At 29.2% G+C, this 16,132-nt stretch overlaps 2 protein-coding genes across 2 annotated transcripts in view; both read left to right on the top strand.

The window, feature by feature from the left end:
- The window catches only part of LOC127786488 (autophagy-related protein 9), a gene marked incomplete in the record, with an annotated part of 1,007,132 nt that overhangs the window by 689,542 nt on the left and 301,458 nt on the right, over positions 1-16,132 (top strand).
- On the top strand, positions 7,941-9,728 carry LOC127786509 (cytochrome P450 94A2-like). The gene has a single exon (XM_052313961.1). It carries the CDS (start codon positions 8,021-8,023, stop codon positions 9,560-9,562), a length of 1,542 nt encoding a protein of 513 aa, XP_052169921.1. The 5' UTR covers positions 7,941-8,020; the 3' UTR covers positions 9,563-9,728.

Raw genomic sequence — 16,132 nt, 5'->3', positions numbered from 1 at the left:
TCTTATTCTTCCTCTCTACAAGATGAGAGACTTCTTCCATTTCTCTCACTAAACCTTGCCAAAAAGATTAGGGTTTCCATATATTAGTTCATTTATACTAGCACCCAATCCTTCAAGAATAAATCATATCCATTGGATTTATTTGGTTAGAATAAATCTCAACTACAAAAATAGCTTAATCTATGCCACTTAGTCTTGTGAAATATCCACCATTAGATTATATCTCACTTTACAAGATTGGATCTCAACCATCTAAAGAAAGACTCTTCAAGAATAAATTCACACCCTTAGATTTTTCAAGAACCATCCACGACCCTTAGATCAAGTCTTCCAATCCCATAAATAGATTTTATTTTTTATTTATTTAATTGGGACTATTTTCAAGCCCTTTATCTTGAAAGACATAAATATATATCATTACATATATATTAAATCCCACATTTTTCAAATATTAATGGGTGACTAATTTTCTATTTTTTTGGAATTTTTTTTAATCCAAATAATCATTACACTCGCATGGCTAAAATGGCTTATCTTATTTCCTTTTTCATTTAAATAAATCCTACCATTTTTGCTTGAACAAGAATATGCCAAGTGTCACCCTTAGACTTCATCTTGGTCTTTCAAGCTTCAATCCAAGTCATCTATGCATTTTCACTAATTTAGGGGGAAATGATTTATTTTTCAATTCCATAAACAATTTCCCTTTTTCCAAAATTAATTCCTTCATGGAAATTTCTCCACCACATTTCCAAAATCCAGGTAGGGATAATTTCATACATTCTATATCCTTTACCCATTATTTGCATCAAGCCTCCTTATACTTGACTACTTCTAATCATCGCAACGGTATTTGATAAAACTCGAATCGTCTCAGCACCGCATTGGGACTTCTATTTACCCTGAGGGCTCTACAAAGCTTCCTCTCTCATATCCTCGGGACACCCTACACGTCCCGCCTACATGCCAGTCGCCTCTACTGACTCGCTCTTGCCCATTCGGTCTTTTCAGCTGTATTTTCACTGTACCAAAAACTATTTCTGTTTCGGTCTCTTTCAGCGTCATAAATCTTGACTCAAGACGCTTATCAATATCGTGCCCTTCCTCCTAGACATCCAAATCTCAGGGCATTCTCTGCTATCAATTCAGTAGATTTTTCAATATTACCTCACGGACCCAAACCCTTTGGGCTCCCTTGGACCGCTCGAGGACCTTCGAAACCATATAAAATTCCATCTTTACCCTTTCCATGGAATACGGAGTATTACACATACTCTAGGTCCTCAAGCATAATATCAATGAGATTGTTTGTCCTTCCACAAGATTTTTGGCACTTAGTCTTGTTTTTACCAACGACCTCTCTAATTATATATTTAATAAAATTAAAAAAAATGTTAGTTGTAAGGACAAAAATAATTGCATTATCAACTTTATATTTACCAAAGAATTCATTTTCTTAAAATTCAACTGCACTCAAAATATTAACAAATAATTTGAAGATAAAATTTTGTATTGGAAAACTTTCATTCATAGCATATACAACATTAGTCTTTGGCATAAAGTTTAACTTGTACTTATGATTTGTAGTGTTATATTTTATATTGTTGTATCTAACTATAAAATATCGCATAAAATACAATTGTGCTTAACAAATCAATATTTTGAAAGACCAACCAACGATCGCTTGATTGTTGTATGAATCCTTCTACCCTATAAATTTCATGACAAAATATTAAATAATTTACATAAAAAAATATTTTATAAATAATTAACAATAAATTTATAAGGGAAAAAAAAACCGTATTCATCCATGAAAACCATCTCAATGCTATAAGTTTCTGAGTTGTCTTCAAAACATGTAGAGTTCATTCGACAAAGTGATTTGACCGCTTATAAGCTATTAGCGTAGCTTTTCAGCTGTCAAGCTTTTTTAATTAAGTGTTTGGCAAACCCAAATAGCTTAACGCTATTTGAATAGCTTTTTCAAAAGCTCATTCCCCCCAGCTTTTGCAAATCGCTGGTGGAGAAAAAGCTGTGTTGACCATGAAAATTACCAATTTATCCTCAACCAAAACATCAATTTCCAACCCATATCATTCTTCTTCAACCCTCTGCAACCAATTTCTCACACCGCCACTGTTGCCTGTCGCCATCCGCCTCGAGCTTCTCCTAGTCGTCGTCGCTCGTCGTCGCTCAGCTCATTCGCCGCAAGCCGGCTCCTTCATCGCCATCGCAAGCCCAGTTCGGCCGCCGCAAGTCACCTCAGTCCCGCTACTGCCATCGCCGCCTCTGCTATTAGATCCATTACCATAAGTCGACCAACGCCGTCGTGTCGCCTCATCCTGCGCTGTAGCCATCGCCCATATCTTTCTCCATTGCCGGCCTTCTTCTTTACTGTGTATATATGTGTGTATATATATATATAAAACAAGTAATAATATATATTTAGTTTGCATATATGTTATATTATATATAATATATAATAATTTTATATATAACATATAATATATATTAATTTTAATACAATATATTTTTTAAGAATCTAATATAATATATATTTAGATTTTTATGAATTAAATCTAAATTTATGCATAAAGTTTAAAAATTATATATTTTCAATTTTTTTATAATTTATTAACTGTAAGTATTTTAGCTAGACATCAATTTAATTTTTTTAAAAAAAATTATATTTTCTAAATTTTATTCGTATTATTGAATATCATGTCTATTTTATTATTTTTGTTAAGTTCTAACAACTTATCAGTTTTTATAAACCAAACACATAATTTTACACTAATAGCTTAAAATCACATTTATTAAAACACGTCATTAGCTTAAACGTTACCTAATTTAAATACTATTACACAACTTAAACACTACTTAGTTTTTCAGCTACAAAAAAAAACGTAGCCAAACTAAGCCGTAATCTTTCAAAGCCTCACGACTCAAATTTTCAACATCCTTTGCATCTTGCTAGTGTTGATTTGATTGAAAAAATAAACTCTTTCATCCAAATTTTAAAAAGTTATTTTAAAAGACTTTTAATAAATTACAATGCGTTATATAAAATGAAAAATTTTGACATGAACTTTCTATTTATATACAAAATCTATTACATTCGAATAACAAATCATTAAAGTCGAGATAATTAATTATTAAAGTAAAACCATTTATTATATTATAGATTTATCTATAAATTACAAATAAAAATAATTTAAAATGCCTAAACGTGAAGAAGTATAAGTTTTTCCAATGCTAATTAAAAATTCTCATGAAATTTTTAATTTTTGCTCTTAAAATTTAATTTTTACTTTTTTGAAATTTAATTCTTGAAATTCTCATTGAAAATATGAATTTTGACTTTTTTTCATTTCATTATGCAATAATTTTATTCCATAATCTAGAAAATATGATATATTAAATCTTAATTAGTATTGAAAAATCAAGTATTAGTCTTAAAAATTTGATATCTTAAATCTTAATTAGTATTGAAAAATTCATATATTAGTATTGCATTAAATTAAAGTTAGTGATTAATTAATTATTAAAATAAAACTATTTATTATATTATATATTTATTTATAAATTATAAATATAAATATAAATTAAAATTTCTAAACGTGAGGAACCATAGTTTTCCATTATTAATTACAATTTTTATTGAAATTTAATTTCTCCAATGATAACAAAACAATGAAAATATGAATTTTGACTTATTTTTATTTCACTATGCATTAATTTTATTCTATTGAAAATATGATATATTAAATCTTAATTAATATTAGAAAATTTATGCATTAATTTTGAAAATGTGATATCTGAAATCTTAATTAGCATTGAAAAATACATGTATTACTCTTGCATTAAATTAAAGGTAGTTATTAATTAATTATTAAAGTAAAATTATTTATAAATTATAAATATAAATATAAATTAAAACTTCTAAACATGTGGAAGCATAGATTTTTTAATGCTAATTAAAAATTCTCTTGAAAATTTTAATTTATGCCCTTGAAAATTTCAATTTAATTTCTTCAATGATAACAAAACATTAAAAATATAGATTTTAACGTATTTTTATTTCACTATGCATTAATTTTATTTCGTAGTCTTAAAAATATGATATATTAAATCTTAATTAATATTTAAAAACTCATACATTAGTCTTGTATTAAATTAAAGGTAGTGATTAATTAATTATTAAAGTAAAATTATTTAATATATTATATATTTATGTATAATTATAAATATAAACTAGTTCATCCCTGCGATGCACGAAAATTCATATGTATTGAATTTATTTAAATTTGACAATCTCACAACTATAAATTCCATCTATAGATTTCAAGAACTATACATTTTTCATAAGCTAATAATTAATTTAACATATGATAAATATAAATAGATTATATAAAATAATAAATATTATGACAACATATAATTTATATAAATTAGTAACATAAATAATAAAAATATAAAATATAAAAATTTTCAAATGAAATATGACAACATATGATAAATATAAATAGCCTATACAAAATATTAATTTTGTCAAAATAACTTAAAAGACTTATTTAAAATAATTCAATTTTGCCTAAATAACTAATTTAACATAACTTACAATTTAATTATTTTTCAAAATTAAGTAGTAACATAAACATATATAAGATTTATACTTTTTTTTTGCATGAAACTAATTAAGAGTTTTAGAGTTTTGAGTGGTGGCTTTATTGAGAGAGAATGAAAGGTAAATTATGAGAAATAAAATAAAATTTTAATTTATTTTTTAAAAAAATACACTTGGCAGTATGTATTTGGCGATATTACTTGATATCTTAAGATTTCTACCGATTTAAAAAAGTTTCTTTTTTTCTATAATTTATTTTAATTAGAATGTTGTGTTAATATTTAAAAATTAATAATATGGATTAGATCTTGTCTCTTCATATACCAGCATGTTTACACATTCTTCAAACACTATTCAACCATAAATAAAACCATTTACATGTTTTAAGAACTATACGTTTTCTACAAATCTAGACTTAATTAATGACCTATAAAAATTTTATTTCGGGTAAGCAAATAAATAAATAAAATATAATAAAATATCGAAATAGAAAGTGAAAATCGGCGAAAAAAAATTTGACGATTGTTTTATAATAATATATATATATAGATTAAAACTCCTAAACGTGAGAAAACATAGATTTTTCAATGCAAATAAAAAATTCTCTTGAATTTTTAACTTTTGATTTTAAAATTTAATTTTTGTAATGATAACAAAATTTTGAAAATATGGATTTTGACTTAATTTCCTTCTAAAGTCTTGAAAATATGATATCTTAATTTATAATCTTGTAAATATGATATATCAAATCCTAATTAGTATTGAAAAATCCATGCATTAGTCTTAAAAATGTGTTATCTTAAATATTAATTAGCTGAAAACTCATGCATTAATCTTAAAAATGTGTTAATCTTAAATATTAATTAGCTGAAAACTCATGCATTAATCTTAAAAATGTGTTATCTTAAATATTAATTAGCTGAAAACTCATGCATTAATCTTGCATTAAATTAAAGGTAGTGATTAATTAATTATTAAAATAAAATTATTTATTATATTATATTTTTATTTATAAATTATAAATATAAATTAAAACTTCTAAATGTAAGGAAGTATAGGTTTTCCAATGCTAATTAAAAATTCTCCAAAAATTCTTAATTTTTTATCTTAGAATTTAATTTTTGTAATGATAATAAAACATTGATAATATGGATTTTCATTGAAAATATGAATTTTGACTTATTTTTATTTTACTATGCATTAATTTTATTCCATAGTTTTGAAAATATTATATATTAAATCTTAAGTAATTAAAAATTCCATGCATTAATCTTGCATTAAATTAAAAGTAGTGATTAATTAATTATTAAAGTAAAATTATTTATTATATTATATATTTATAAATTATAAATATAAAAATAAATTAAAATTCCAAAACGTGAAGAAACATGATTTTTCCAATGTTAATTAAAATTTCTTTTGAAATTTATTTTCTGCAATGATAACTATATTTTTATGTAATTAGTTAAATTATTTATTATTTTAATTACACCTCTAGAACATATATTTTTAAAATATGTAATTAACTCAAAAATATATAATTTGAAGATATAATCAAAACAAAAGGATAAAAAGATAATTTGGATATTTTAGTGTATATGCATTGCACGCTTTAATTTAATTATTGTAAATTAAGCAATTAGCTCGAAAATGCATAATTATACATATTCTAATGTAATTCTTATAAGTTGTGAAATTAATTTGAAAATATATAATTGAATAATATAATGGATTGTTACAAAATATATTCTTGGGAAAATATATAAACAAATACCATTCTCCGCTTTCTATTCTCTCCGTTTGTCTCAATTTGAATTTTCTTGCCAGCTATTCCCATGGGATGTTTCGTGTGCGTGTATGCTTACATATATTATATGTTTAAGTGGTGATGAATGTGGTGACGATTTCTCCTAGTGGTAAGAAAAACAAATACGAAAGAGGCAAAAAAATGTCAACTTAATGGGCTTTCAAAATTGGTGCCTTGCCAAATGAGGAAATTTGTCTTAATTTTATTGGAAAAATATTTAAATTTATCCTACAAAATTGAGAAAAAAAATATTTAGTTATATTATAAATTACACAGAATCGGAAGCAAAAAACAGATATAATACGAAACAGAAATGAAAATGAAAAAATTGCATCCTAACAAAAGTGTGGAGGAAATTAGGGGCGTGCAAATGATCAGTTCAAGTACTGAATCAATTGAAATTCACTAATCAATTAAACTGAATCGAGGAGCAAAATCGGACTGAATTGACCGATTAACCTAAAAATTGAACTAATCGATAACTGGAAAAACTAAAATCAAATCGTATAAATTGAACTGAATCGAATAAATCGAATAAATACAAAATAAATAAAGAAAATTGAAGTAACCAATATAGAAAGCATACAAAATCAAATAAAACGATGTAATTTCATAAATATTAAAATAATATTATTTTAAAATTTAGTCAATTCAATTATTTTTGTTTCTCCAACCAAAAAATCAAATCAAAAATTGAAAACGGAACATTTGAGAACAAAAAATTGAAGCAAATTAATGAAGAAAAAAAATCAATCTAAACAACAAATTCTATCAGTTCGATTCTGTTAGTTCGGGTAAACCGAACTTTTATTCTCCCTTAAAGGAAGCACATAAATATAAAAATATAATAGTTTTTGTAAATATAATTTTTAATCTAAAAAATTATAAAAATAATTATTCAATCTAAAAATAAACATAAATTATATAACACATTTAAAAAAATAAGCATAAATTGTATCATATGATTATTAATTAAAAATAAATAATAATAATAAAGAAATTTTCTCTCTAAGTTAGAAACATAATTTTTCTCGTATCTAATTTATTTGTAGATAAAAATATTTTTTTAAATTAAAAACAAAATAGTTATAATCTTTAATTTTATAAAACTGTTCTAAAATATTTTTAAAATTATAAAAATATCTCATGAACAATTTTTTTTTTCTCGACGTTTTCATACGAAAAAATGTTTTGAAAACGCACGTGTGAGAGTTTTCATGGATCATAGGTGATATTTAATAATTATAATATTTTAATTTCACCTAACATGTGAGAGGGAAGATCTCGGGTGCCCCCCCGCCACTTCTCTATTTGCCCGCGTCGGGCAGATCGGGCAAATGACGGAATTTGACGGAAGATAGATATTTTGCCCGCTTTTGAATTTGGTAACATGTGAATGATACTTTTCAGAGGGTCCTGGATGGCAAGCTGACTGGTCAACCTGTTTATGATTACCATTCCGAATGAAATTTCAAGGGAACCTTCAGTATATAAATCAAGCTTCAATCTCAAGTGGTCCACGCATTCTATTCTACAAGCTAAATTCGTTTGATCAGATTCATCAGTACGGAAATTGATCGTCAGCCATGGCTGATCTCGAGCTCTGGGCTTCTTCTCTGCTGCTCTGCTTCATTACTATGGTTGTCTTGTTCCTCATCAAGTCCAAGTCCACTTCTTCTTCTTCTTCTTCTTCTTCTTTATCATCATCACTGTCGCCGAGAAGGTATCCGGTGATAGGATCTTTACCTGCAATTACAGCGAATCAGAAACGAACAATTCAGTGGACGTCCGACATCGTGAGGAGCTCGCCATCTTACACCTTCGTCCTGCACCGCCCGCTGGGCTTCAGCCAAGTCTTTACCGCCGACGCCGCCAACGTCCAGCACATTCTTAAGACCCACTTCTTTAACTACCAGAAAGGAAGCTTTTCCCAGAGCGTTCTCTTCGACTTCCTCGGCGACGGCATCTTCAACGCCAACGGCGAGACCTGGAAGTTCCAGAGACAAGTCGCCAGCCACGAGTTTAACACCAAATCGCTCCGCAAATTCGTGGAGACAGTGGTGGACACCGAGCTCTCCGACCGCCTCATCCCAATCCTCTCCGCCGCCGCCGCCAACGGTGATGTTCTCGACCTTCAGGACATCCTCCAGAGATTCGCGTTTGACAACATTTGTAAAATCTCTTTCGGATATGATCCAGCCTATTTGTTGCCTTCTCTTCCGGAAGCCAAATTCGCCAAAGCTTTTGAAAGCGCAGTCAAGATCAGTAGCGAAAGGTTCCAAGCGATTCATCCCGTAGTGTGGAAAATCAAGCGTTTTCTCCACGTCGGGTCGGAAAAGCAGCTTCGAGTTGCAGTGGAAGAAGTTCGTAGATTCGCCATGGAAGTGACTAGAGAAAAGAAGGAAGAACAGAGGGAAAAATCATCGATTGAATCCCCTGATCTATTGTCGAGGTTCTTGAGTTCGGGGCATTCAGACGAAACCTTCGTGGCGGATATAGTCATCAGTTTCATACTGGCCGGCCGCGACACCACCTCCGCCGCCTTGATATGGTTCTTCTGGCTGGTCGCCAAACACCCAGAAGTCGAAACCGAGATTCTCAGAGAAATCAATGACAAATCAGAAGCTACCATTTACGAGGAAGTGAAAGACATGGCTTACACGCAGGCTGCGCTGAGCGAGAGCATGAGGCTCTACCCGCCGGTCCCCGTCGACGGAAAAACAGCCATGACAGACGACGTGCTGCCGGACGGGACGGTTGTCAAGAAAGGCATGAGCGTTACTTACCATCCGTACGCAATGGGGAGATCGGAGAAGCTGTGGGGGAAGGACTGGGCGGAATTCCGGCCGGAGAGGTGGCTGCAGAAGGCCGGCCCTGCCGGAAAATGGAGCTACGTGCCCAGAGACCCGTATGAATACACAGTGTTTCAGGCGGGACCGAGGGTTTGCCTGGGGAAGGAGATGGCGTATTTGCAGATGAAGAGAGTTGCCGCCGGTGTTTTGCGGCGATTCCGGGTGGTGCCGGCGCTTGAGGAAGGGGCGGAGCCGGTCTTCATAACGTACTTGACTTCGAAGATGGAAGGCGGTTTTCCGGTGAAGTTCGTGGAGAGGGCCACCGGAGGGCTGTGAGTTGCTTAATTATAAATTATTATTATTTTGTAGCTAAGGGTGAGTTTTCTTACGTTTTGTGTCTTACTGTTATTTATTTATTTTGTGTGTAGTTATCTCTTTCAAAATTTACTTTTAGTGGCTGTAATATTTTAATTTTAAATGATATTTAAATATTTAAATTTAATATTTTATATATTTTTATTAACATTATATATAAAAATTAATTAATGTAAAATATCCTCGCAAATATTAAATTTCAGAGTCTAAATTTAACCCTCAAATAAAATATATATTAACATTTGGCTGGGAGCATACAAACTATTTCTAAACTCAGCCCTAGTAGCGGCCGAGGACAGAGTCGTCACAACAAATCGTTAAATCAATGAAGCTTCCAGTCAAGACGATAGTGCTGCTGATCGTGAAGGCGATAGTGCTGCCAGACGGGACTCCGGTCACCAAGGACTTCAGCTGCAATCGCGTCTGGGTTTGGGTCGACCTTAACAGCGTCGTCCTCCAGGAGCCTCGCGTTGGGTAGCGCCACTGTCGATCCTCGTCTCCGTCATCAGGCCCGAACCTATAGGCAAATTGAAGAGTCCAATGTCTCATGGCCCATAAAATATGCCTATTCAAGGGGCCCATAAATTTGAAGGGAAATTCTATTTGCAATCATAAGTTTTGCTCTCTGTAACCCACTTTTAATATTCCTAAAATACCCTGAGATGAAAACTCATATTTGCCCTTTATTTAAATATTTAACGCTCAACCACCTATCATTACTCTTCAAGCGCGTGCACTCACTTTCTCGACCACCATCGCCACAACCACTTTCTTACGCACAACTAAATATCGCGCAACCATTATTATTCAACACCGAGCAGCAGCCACTATTATTGAACATCAAACATTGCTCAGCCGAGTTCTCATCGCCATAGCCATTATTATCAGCGATGGATGATTATTATCTGTAAATGTTTACGCAGAGTTTGACAAAGAAGATAATGAGTATTCATGTTTCGGTGAGAAAAAACACAATTTATAACATCTATCACTAGTTTAATCACATAATTTATATATACATACACGACAAATGAATTAAAAAATAAAAAATACACTGCTTTGGAGGCGAGGGGATGCCCCGAATCCCGAAATTCGGGCGATTTGAGATTCTCCGAACCCCAAGGTTCGGGGAACCCTTAACCGCCCGAACCCCAACGTTCGAGAAAAATCAATTCTCCCGAACTCATGAGTTTGAGAAAAACTATTTTTTTCGAAATCATAAATTCGGGAGAATGCAATTCTCCCTAATTCAATTATATAATTTATTATATAATATTATACTATTATAAATATATAGAATGCAATTGTATCCATTCTCCCGAACTCATGGGTTCGGGAGAATGGATACTATTATATATATATAATATTATTATATATTATATGTATATTATATTATTATATATATTATAACTATATATATTATAATTATATACATACATATATATATAATAATTTTGTGTATAAATTACTTCGAATCATTGTCTTCCAAATCTTTGGATTAATATTATATATATTTTTTACATTAATGTTGCTTTAATCTTAATTTTGTTTTTGAGTTAATTTTAATTTTTGATACCAATAAATCAACCTAATCTAATCCAAATTTCACTGTGCAAAATTCAGTAAGTTCGATTTCAATTTTGTATATCATTTACTTTCATATTTTATATCATTGGTATCATTATTTTCATATTTTTAAAGAAACTCCTTAGCCCTGAAGGGCAAGATTCGGGGAACCCCATACCCCCCGAATCTCGTTGTTCGGGGGGTTAGGGGTTCCCCGAACAACGAGATTCGGGGGTATGGGGTTCCCCGAATCTTGCCCTTCGGGAAAGCCCTCACCTCTCGAACAACGAGATTCTAGGGGTGAGGGGTTTCCCGAACCTTACTGTTCGGGAAACCCCTAACCCCCTGAACAATGAGATTCAGGAGATATGGGGTTCCCCGAATCTCGCCTTTCGGGGAAGCCCTCACCCCCCAAATAGCGAGATTCGAGGGGTGAGGGGTTCCCCGAACCTTATGGTTCAGGGAATCCTTAACCCCCCGAAGAAAGGGCATTACCTAGTTCTGAGATTTCGGGGAACTCCAATGAAAAATGTGGGTGAGGCAAGCGAAGTGGGCGACGACGAAAGGTCGGCAGTGGTCTGTGAGAGTGGTCTAAAGAAGAAGAAGAAGAAGAACATGGTTTGATGCGCGAAGAAACAGGAAGAAGACCAGGGTTTGATGTGAAGAAGAATAATTTGGATGCGCGTGGGGTGTGTTTTTTGAGGGATGAGTGTTTAGAGGGTATATTTGGTATATAAATGGTTGGACAAAGTAATAAATATGGTTACGAATAGTAAAATTTAATATTTTATGTGTAATGGTTACGAAAAGCAAAATTTATGGTTGCAAATAGAATCTCTCAAATTTGAAAACAAAATTACTATTTTACCCCTGTGTTAAAATGACCATTTTGCCCCATATAAATCTCTCCCCACCCCCTCAAAACATCTGTAGACCGCATTAATTTCTCTGGCAAATTCTCTCTCCTTCTTTCTTTCACTCCTCACCTCCCAAAAATTTGATTTTATGATTTGAAATCAAGACCTAACAAACATATTTAATTGGATTTAATTATTTATATTTTATTTGATAATTTAAATTTATAAACTCAATTATGATTAACTAGAATCTCTTGTAATGGGTTATAGGTAACTAGGATTTTATGCATTTATTGAGAAAAAATGCTCGAACAACTTGATTATGTAAATTTGATTAATACTTTTGTCTCCAAAACTACAAGAAGATTAATTTTTAATTTATTAGTTAGAAAATTTTTGATTTTATTCTAATATGGTATGAATATTTTTTTTATATTTTATTATGAAAAATAAAATTTGAATGTATATTATGATTCGAGATCCATTTTTATATTTTGACTCCGAGCCCCAAAATCTCAAGTACGGCACTGTCCGTCATGGAGCTCCGAACACTTACAAAATCACAATAATCAAGTAATAAACTGAGTTGGGCCGTAGCTGGGGTTAAGACTATTATGGGCCACTTACTCTCGGCCCAACTTGAGGTGTGGTCTTTAGATTTCAACTGTTTTTATTACCTGATGTAAAATAAATAAATCCAACAATAAGTTGGAGAAACTTATGAAGCTTTAGAGGCTGTTTGGATAGGTTTTTTCAAATAGAGCTTTAAGTTATCTTTTAATTTTTAAGTTTTTAAAGTTTAAGGTAATGCAATGTTTTAAGCTCATGAAAGCATTTGAATAAAATATAATTTAAGTTTTCGGTTATCTAGATGTGTATTTGGTAAAATAAAAATTTGAAGTTGTTATGAGTATTGAAAACGATCGAATAAGATATTTATTACTGTTTGTGTAAATAAATTCATGAAAAAAATAATTATAATGAAAAAGTATAACTAATTATGTAGTAGCCCACTCCCGGATAATCCCATTAACATAGGATATTCGAAAGGACATCATTACAAAAATGATATATAACAATAACATACAACACTACATAAATATTTTTAGATAAATTCAGCAGAAGCCAACATAAATGTTTACTCATGTAGTAGTCTTGCCGAAAATTCATGCATTAGTCTTGTATTAAATTAAAGATAATGATTAATTAATTATTAAATTAAATAATTTATTATATTATATTTTTATTTATAAATTATGAATATAAATTAAAACTTTTAAGCGATAGGAAGTATAAGTTTTCCAATGCTAATTAAAATTTCTCTTGAAATTTTTAATTTTTGATTTTAGAATTTAATTTCGGTAATGATAACAAAGCATTGATAATATGGATTTTCATTAAAAATATGAATTTTGACTTATTTTTATTTTATTATGCATTAATTTTATTCCGTAGTTTTGAAAATATGATATATTAAATCTTAATTAGTTGAAAAATTCATGCATTAGTTTTGTATTAAATTAAAAGTAATGATTAATTAATTATTAAAGTAAAACTATTTATTATATTATATATATTTATAAATTATAAAAATAAAAATAAATTAAAACGTGAAGAAACATGAGTTTTTCAATGTTAATTAAAATTTCTCTTGAAATTTTTAATTTCTAATCTTGAAATTTATTTTTTACAATAATAACAAAATTTTTAAAATATAAATTTTGATTTCTTTCATAATCTTCAAAATGTGATATCTTAAATCTTAATTAGTATTGAAAAATTCATGCATTTAACTAACTTAAATATTTTTTTATAGATTTGTTAAGACATCACATTTTCAACACTATAATATAATAAATATATTTACCTTAATAATTAATTAATCACTACATTTAATTTGATGCAAGTTTTGGAAGAAAAATATATTAATAAGATTATGATTTTGTAATATATAAAAACATAATTATATGTATGCCTTAAAATATATAAAAATATAAATGTATGTTGTGGAATGCAATGGGGACAATTAAGTGATTTTCTGTTTAATGTTAATTAATATTTTATTCACCTTTTAACACACCAAACATAAAATAATGATTACTTAAATTATTGCTTTTTGGCAAACATCGTACAATATTAATTCATCCCCTCATGATTTTATCTCATTATTAATTTTATCCCATCACTATTTAAAAAAAAAAAACTGAAATAAAAAATTTTATTCAAAATTTAATAAACGATTAGATATTAATTCAATCTAAACCTTGAAAGCAAGTAGATATTAATTTTTGTTTCGGAAATGTTAAAAAATATTTTTAGATCATTTTTATAGTTTTAAAAATATTTTGGGAGATATTTTATAATGTTAAAAAAATATCAAAAATATATTTCTGATTTAAAAACGCAATTTCGTCCATGAAAAGGTCAGAGATGAAATTTTTAGTTTTTAAATTAAAATTTTAATTTTTTCATAATTTTTTTAAATATATTTTGAAATTTATGTTTGTTTTTAGATTAAATAATTACTTTTTATAATTTTATATATTAAAAATTATATTTATAAAAAGATTCGGATATTTTTTTTATTTATACATTTCTCCAACGTTTTTATTTTTTATTTTTTTAAATATTTTTTTTTATTTTCGTTTCGTATTGTATCCTTATTTCGTTTCTATTTTCATATAATATAGTGGGTAGGTTTAGTAAGTCAAATGTGATCTACATTCTAAAAAATTTAATTAAAATAAATTTGATTTTCACAAATGAACACTTACATAGAAATTAGATTATTATGTTTTGAACGAATCACTTTTTTATTGTTAGATTTATGAAAGTAACTTTTCAACGTGATGGAATTATAATATTTTTTTTAGATAAATTTATTCTAATAACATAAAATACTTGCGCGCACAAACACACAAAAAAAAGTCAAGCACATATTTTTGTCACTATATTTTTATGTTTTTTTATATAATTATTTAAATTTTTTATTATTTCAATTACATCTTTGGATTATATATTTTTGAAGTACATAATTGACTACAAAATACTTGATTTAAAGCTATAATCAAAACAAAAAATAAATAAATAACCATACAAAATGAAAGTACATAAATAAAAATATGAGCTTGGCCCAAAATAAAGAGATAAATTAGGGCCGAAATTGACTAAATCAAACCAAACCAAACCACATCAAATCGATCGATTTTTTTTTTTTTTTGCTGTCCAAAACGCTTTGGTGGTTGTACAAATCGCACGGTTTGCGATTTTTATGGTTGGCGGTTTGGTTTAAAATCAAACCGCCCAAGAAAATATAAAAAATATATTATTATAAAAATCACCCTAACAGTCCTCACAACTCTTATTATTATAAAAATCACCTTATACTTTTATAATAATATATAACTATTATAATTGTCAACAGATTATAATAGTTTATAATAATATATAATTATTCTTGTTAGAATTGCGGTTACATTGGAATAAGTTCCTAATGATATGATAAATGTTATGAATTTGAATTTGTTTCAAATTCATTAACATTTGAATTTTAACAATATATATGATGGGATAAGTAATTGGAATTTGAATTAGATTCAAATTCTTACATGTCTATCTTTATTTGTGTGATACCTATAAATAGACATAGAGACTAATGGAAACAAAAATGATAATCAGAATTAGTTTCTGATCGCTCATATACTGTCTTCGGCATCACCATTCGAGCCTTGGGCGAACAAGGGGTGGACGTATAAGGAAGCTTTTATAGTTTTCTTCCACGGACGTTGTTAGGCAAATCAGTTTCGATCATTCCGCTGCGATCCAGGTATTTTACATATCGCTTTTATTACTTTAAAAGCATTACAGTGGTATCAGAGTCATTGTTTATTTGCCTACACCGTTGTGGTTGACAATCACAGTTTTGGTAACTCGTGATATTTTTCTGTGTGAAATAATTCGGTTTCTTTGTATGCTTCGATTAAGTATGTTTAATTGGTAACTCGTAATAAATATTTTGCGATAAAAAAAAAAAAAATTTGTCTGCCCACTGCGATCCAGATGTGACAGAGGGAGGCGCTGGCGGCCATGTTCGTCATGGCTGTTCGGC

This window comes from Diospyros lotus, chromosome 12 (genome assembly GCF_014633365.1).
Source record: "Diospyros lotus cultivar Yz01 chromosome 12, ASM1463336v1, whole genome shotgun sequence".
Taxonomy (NCBI): domain Eukaryota; kingdom Viridiplantae; phylum Streptophyta; class Magnoliopsida; order Ericales; family Ebenaceae; genus Diospyros; species Diospyros lotus.
This window is presented reverse-complemented; position numbering and strand designations above follow the sequence as displayed.

What these genes read in the sequence shown, in the direction of transcription:
- LOC127786509 (XM_052313961.1), top strand. Translation starts at nt 8,021, where the DNA reads ATGGCTGATCTCGAGCTCTGGGCTTCTTCTCTGCTGCTCTGCTTCATT.